This window comes from Malurus melanocephalus, unplaced genomic scaffold, assembly GCF_030028575.1.
Source record: "Malurus melanocephalus ecotype Western Australia unplaced genomic scaffold, MMel_1.1 scaffold_4, whole genome shotgun sequence".
Classification (NCBI taxonomy): domain Eukaryota; kingdom Metazoa; phylum Chordata; class Aves; order Passeriformes; family Maluridae; genus Malurus; species Malurus melanocephalus.
The window spans coordinates 2,734,363-2,741,202 of NW_026623236.1; the positions used below are offsets into that span (position 1 = coordinate 2,734,363).

The 6,840-nt window shown below is 37.2% G+C and overlaps 1 protein-coding gene across 1 annotated transcript in view; it reads left to right on the forward strand.

The window, feature by feature from the left end:
- KCNQ5 (potassium voltage-gated channel subfamily Q member 5) overlaps positions 1 to 6,638 on the forward strand; it is a 269,055-nt gene extending 262,417 nt beyond the window's left edge. The window contains exons 13-14 of the mRNA XM_057369068.1: positions 568 to 694; positions 1,044 to 6,638. Of these exons, the coding sequence (XP_057225051.1) occupies positions 568 to 694; positions 1,044 to 1,985 (1,069 nt within the window). The 3' untranslated portion in view covers positions 1,986 to 6,638. The remainder of the gene's footprint in view (positions 1 to 567; positions 695 to 1,043) is intronic.
- Positions 6,639 to 6,840: the final 202 nt, after the last annotated feature.

A 6,840-nucleotide genomic window follows, 5' to 3' on the forward strand; every position in this document is an offset into this window, starting at 1 on the left:
TATATATATATATATATATATATATATATATATATATATATATATATATATATATATATATATATATACATACATATATATATAATAATAAATAGATATATATTAATACCTAGCAATAGTAATTTTTTTAGAAGAACAACATTGCATCATATTTATCACTATCAGCGAAGGTTAGGGATTCCTGTTTCAAAATGACAGCTCTCCCAGGACTGGATGCTGTTGTTGGGATGGGAGAGCTGGGAGTGGCACTGGTATGTCTGTTTCTCCACAACATCAAGCAGTTGGAGAGGCCACCTCCTCCCTCCCCCTTTCAGCAAGTCTAGCCCTGGCTCTCCCAGATAATGGCTAAGTTCTGGCTCCTGGTTAGTACCAATGAAAAAGAAAAGCAGTCAATATGCTCAAAAATCACTCCTTTTTTTCTTCTCCCTTAATTAATTAAATTATGTTTGTGTCCTTCCTTGAGAGCTTTTCTGAAATACTGTGATTTTAATTTTTAATATATAAATATAGCAAACACATGTTTATGCCAGTTCCAGGAATCACAACAGCTTTTGACTTCTCTTACAGTGTTGACCAAATTCTTGGGAAGGGTCAAATCACAGCAGATAAAAGAAGCAGAGAAAAGAATCCTGCAGAGCATGAGACAACTGATGATGTCAGTATGTTAGGACGGGTAGTCAAAGTGGAGAAACAGGTAAAGTAATTATCTGTGTTGCTCTGTCTTGCTTTTATTGCTCTATTGCTCATGCCTTTTCTGTGTTTCGTTGCCAGTTTCCAAAGCTGAACAGGTAAAATATATTTTTCTAATATCTGCTTCATTTATTGTTGAAATAAAAATCATATGAGTCGTATTACCTTAACCATTTTTCCCTTTTCTCAGTTKGCTTATGAAAAATATGCATGGTTTTTGACATTCTTTTTCAAGGGTCAATAGCATACATCAAGCTATTTTTCTCTTCAGCAGTCACATTTTCCCTTTGCTTGGGTTCCAAATATTTTAAATTAGTATTTGGCACTAATGTTGACCTTTTTCTCTCATATAGGTACAATCCATTGAGTCAAAACTGGACTGTCTATTAGATATTTATCAACAAGTTTTGCGWAAAGGATCTGCATCCGCGCTCACTTTGGCTTCATTTCAAATGCCAGCTTTCGAGTGTGAGCAGACTTCTGATTATCAGAGTCCATCAGACAGCAAAGATTTGTCTAATTCTGCACAACTTAGTGGATGTGTATCCAGATCAGCTAGTGCCAATCTGCCTCGTGGCCTGCAGCTTATACTGACACCAAATGAATTTAGCACTCAGGCTTACTATGCTTTTAGTCCAGCTATGCATAGTCAAGCAACACAAGTGCCAAATGATGGACCTGCAACAGTTAGTAATACATCRAACCAAATAAACCAGACAGCTAAGCCAGCCACTCCGACAACATTACAAATACCACCTTTCTCATCAATGAAGCATATCAGTAGGCCTGAGCCCATTCATATTATTCCTGTAACCACACAGGAAAATATTTCTAATGTCACCGCTTGCCTTGTTGCATCAAAGGATAATGGACAAGTTGCACAGCCCAGTACAACAAAGGATCTCACATGGAGAAAAAGTCTGGATACAGAAGGGGAACCTTTGCTCTCAGTTAAACCTGTGGTGCAAATGGATTTAGGAAAATCTTTATCCGTACAAAACCTTATACAGTCAACAGAAGAACTGAATATACAGATGACTGGCAGTGACTCCAGTGGTTCCAGAGGTAGCCAAGATGTATACTCCAAATGGAGGGAGTCAAAATTATTTATAACGGATGAAGAGTTGGAGACAGAGGCAGGGACAGAGACTACTGAAGCCATCTCGCGCCCGTTAGTGGAAACAACTCTGTCTGCTGACTCTCTAAGGACTGGAATATCAAGATCATCTCAAAACATCTGCAAGCCAGGGGATGGTACAGAAGCACTCAATCTGCTCCATGTCAAACTCAAATAACTTCTGGCTTTCTTCATTGGCTGGGTCATTCCTCTARTCATACATATCATAGCATGAACTGTTTGGAAAGCCTTTTTAATAAGATAAAATCACAAAAATCAGGATGAATCTGCAAAGCAGTTGAATGAGCCCATATTTCCTAGTTGCATGAAAATGCATGTCTAAGCAATGGCTAACATCCAAATTTACACCTACAGTACGGCAGCCTTTCATGTAGTACAGTAGGTTTAAATAATGAGTTGCCTACAAAGCTAATGCTGCAGGATGTATCAAAAAAACAAAARTTTGAGCATTTAGACCTAGCGCTGTTTCTACGGGGCAGAAGTAAAAATCTTAAGGTTTAAAGCACTTTGCTTCTGAACTAATTAAATATATATATATAATGTCCTGATTTAGATGATAATTTATGTTTACAACAAAGATTATCTACAGCTGCTAGCAAGGTACCAAGGAAATGAGTAACATGGGGTTAGAAATGGCTGCCAGTTGCAAGATACACACATTAGCTCATCAGTAATGAGTTATTTCTAGCTCTGAAAAACAGTACGTTAATATCTGATTTTTGGTGATTTAGTGCTGTGGCAGAAGTACCTGACACACCACTATCACATTGTTCTTTATAACAAGAACTCTTTTATTACAAAAGATTTGTATTTTAAGACTCGGGGCTGGCCTCAGAAGTGGATAATGTGGGTGACTGCACTGAAATTTCAAGGGAATCTCTCCTTCTTCCAGTCTCATTGCGAAGCTGACTTGTGAATCTGAACCATTTTGGCAGCAGTAGGTGAGGGAAGGAAGCAGGTTCTGCCTTTATTGTAGAAGCAATATTTCCTTCATGTGGAAATTTTGGCAATTTTCCCTGCAGTCCCAACCCTACTATGTCAGCTCTTCATAAGGCTGGGAAAGAAGGGAAAACGAGGAACTGAAATACAGAGTAAAACTAAAGAGGACAGAACAGGGGAGAGATAAACTCAACACAATCAATGARAAAATAAATAAACATAATAGGGATTTAGATCGGTAGGAAGGAAAAATGATCCCAGAAAATAAAACAAGAAAGGTAAAGAAAGAAAAAGTTACATGATTTTTTTTTCACAGATATTGAGTGTTATTTAAAAAAAAAAAAAGGCCATATAGGCAATCAGAAATGGAAACAGAAGTAGAGAAAACCAGCTTAACAGAAAAAAAATGAGGCAAGGGTTTGTTGCTTTTTTAATAAAAAGGGAGGTGGTGAGAGGGAAAGTGGTTCCACTCTTATAGCTCAACACTGTGTCCCAAGTACAGTCATTTCTTGTGCACTTTTCAACACAGGACTGTCAGACTCCTTCCTGCTAAAACCCAAGTTTTCAAATTCAAAGCKTACATCAGACTGGGCATTCCTGCCTAATAGATCCTCTTTTATTTCTTACTCTAATCTACACTTCACTTCTGCTGAGATGCAGGAGCAGTGTTAGGGCCTGCCTGCACATGGCCAGCAAGGCTTTGCCACTGGGAGAACCCTCACAAAGCCTAAGCAGCTTTCACTCTTCCCAGCTGAATGAAGTTTCTGTGTGTTGCCTCTCGCCAGATTTACACCCCACCTGCACCACAGGCTTGTAGACAACCCAGCTTGGGCTCAGCTTCCCTCTAGCAGCAGGAATACTGAATGTACGGGTGTGCCAGTGCCAGCTCACTCAGGGCAGTGTTTTCTCAAGGCCCAGACCCGCTGGGAACTCGCTATATGCATCAAAAACATCACTCCAGTCTTAAATGTGGCTAAATGCTGTAGATTGTATTGTGAAGGACCTAATCTGTTTACTATGAAACCATTGTAACTTCTGCTTCCATTTGCTTTACAGAAGTATTCCTGGATGTTACATGACAACTTTATTATGTGAAAGTACATGCAAACTGTAGAGTGTATATATTGTGTCATTATACGGGGTCCATGGATGGTACACTGTGTTCCATGGCTTATGCCGGAGCAAACTTCAGTTGTTAAATCCTGAAAGACACCTTGAAGCACAATTTCCTCACTGCTGATTTGCCATATAATTCACCACATTCAGCCTTTCCTGTTTTCTTTTATGTGCAATCTGACCATACTGAAGCCTGACTACAACAGCAATTTTGTGAGGATAAATACATTTTTTTCCACATCTCAGTTCATTTAACTATTAACTTATTTGAATGTCTGCAGTTTATCCAGACAGATATGTAAGTTTAAAGTATTGAAAATTTTAAAATTTTAAATTGTTTTTTAGGCTATTTTTTCCTTTTTCCTGTTTATGGTGCCTTTCTTGCCTTTCATGTGAAGCCTTCTGCTGACCTAGGCATAAATGTGCAGTTGGGCTCAGTTAAGGAGCAAGAGATTGGGCACATGGCARCTGTGTGTCCATAATGAAACTCCCTTCCCCTCCTTGACAAGACTGAAAAATCAAGGCATCATGAATTGGACACCACTCTTCCACCTTCATCTGCAGGAGCAGATGGTTGCACCCCATTGCACCCGGAAGGCGTCGATGGGAGAACTGAGCAATGGCCCTGCCTGTACTGATTCTGCACAGAAACAGGGCCCTGGGGTTTGCTGATAATTTATCTCACAGAAACTTGGTATTTTTGCCTTAAATGAGATGCTTGAGTCCTTCTAACTTTAAGTTAATTTATTTAATACAATTTTGTGCACAAAAGAATGAGTTCTATAAATTATGTATGAAAATATTAATGTCTTTACAAAGTACTAATAAATCCAGAAGATCATATCTTTTCAAATTAAGGTTTAAAATTCTAATTTTTTTTTTCTTTTATGCTCACCATTATTATTTTTGTAGAAGCAAGTCTTATCATATAGGGTTTTTTAACATAATATTGATAGAAAATAGAAAGAGTAGTGAATATATGAAATTTTAAAGAGGAAGAATTGTTTGTTTGGATTTTTATAAGCTTTAGTCATATTTCCTCTTGAGGAGTTTCCTGTTTCTATGCTCTCTCTTTAAAAGACAGTGTCATGACTGACAGTCATTCATTGATTTCACAAAAGAACGGCCTGTCTGGCTTTTCTAAGTCTTGTCCTGAGCTCCTTGTTAAAGCCCAGCTCATGACAATTAGTAAGAATTGTTCACAAGTCAGGGAAAAGAACTTTTTTTTTTTTTTTTGGATTTACAATCCACTTGAGAACTATTTGAGGAGAGAAACTGAAATTAAGTTAAGAGCTTCAGGAATTAAGCCTTATCCAAATAATTGTTTTTTGGTCAGTATGTTCTTCTACCTGAATGAAGAGAGAGCTGAAAAGAATCATTTCAATTACTATTATGTGTTCAAAAATTTGTATTTGCTCCTGGCTTATATGATCTATACTTTTTATTTAAATATGATGTTTTAGCCTAGGGTTCAAGATTGCAAAGATCATACACTTTTATTTACAGTGCCCACAGTTGTTCCATATGTTTTTGAAATAATCSTACTTAGAGTGACTGCTCTCATTATAATATGGTGATGAGTAATTCACCTGCTTTTCTGTGGTAAGTCAAATCATGCTGAATTACTGATGTATAGTAGAACATCTGATGTATAGTAGTATTTCTGGATTGGGACCTGCAATCCTTACTCAAGCAAAAATTCTATGGAATTCACTCATTCTATGAAATTCAAGAATTTTTCTTGAATTGGGAACAGATTCAAATCCTGATTTTGTTGGGCATCTGTTTGAAGTGAAAATGGTAATATTCCAGTTATTTCCTGAGGAAACTAATACTTAGCTGAATTTACCCTTGTCACATTGACTATATAAAAAATAACGCACAAAGTACTAATATAAAAAGGGAAGGAGAGAAGGGACACTTTTTAAAAGCACAGAGAAAATCAGAATATTCAGAAAATAGGAGTCAGCAGAAAAAGAAAATATAACAGCAAAGGAATGGAAAAAAAGGGTTTGAACACCCGAGGCTAAATTCATCCGTGGATGGCTTCACTGACTTCAATGAATTCACTGCCCAACTGGGTGAAGCTCAGCCTCCGTTAAGATAATCAGGCTCAGTTCCACTGACCTTGCAGGAACTGAACCATGTGTACCAGAAATGAACTTGCCTCTCTGGGCCAACTTTTATCCTGACTCATATGTCATGCAATCTTTTTGGATTCACTAGGTTTGAATGAAATACAGGTCAGAAAAGAATTTGTCCCAGATATTTCTGCTTCACATTTTTTTTCCAGGTGTGTTAATTGACTTAATTCAAATGGATTACAACATCACACAMAATGCTGTCACTGTCTAAAAAGATTAATTAGTTTTTGAAATAAGACTTGTCCCCTGCAACGTCAGTGGAAGCATGTAATATTTTTCTGTTCATTCATCTGGATGCAAATGTGGCCAATCATTCGGCGGTGGCCACACACAGGACAATTCCAGACATATCTAAAATCATCTGCTATTGGAAGCATTTTTGMCTTCTTTGAAAGACAAAAAGAAAGTTTCATAGCAGGCTTAGAAAGCATGATGGCTGCTTCCACTGACCCTGCAACAACATTAGCCAGTACATTACAATGTTAATTGTAAATTCTTGACGAAGTTGAATCCATATTGTTGTTAATAAAAACTATTTGAAAAGTACCATGACTACTGGGGTTTTTCCTTACATAAAAGATGGTTTGGTGTGACCACATATCAGGCAAGAGAAAACAAACTTGATCATTGTTTTCCTTTTGAAGTTTTGTAATGTTTTATTAAGTGGRTCAAAACACTGCCAAGGAAGTTTATTAGAATAAAATGTGCAGAAACCAGTCTGACATGTTCCATTTCCAGTAACTGTTTACAGCACTTTATTTAAACTTAATGTTTTAACACCTCTATAAAATGAGCTTGGAAGTTATGGTTGCC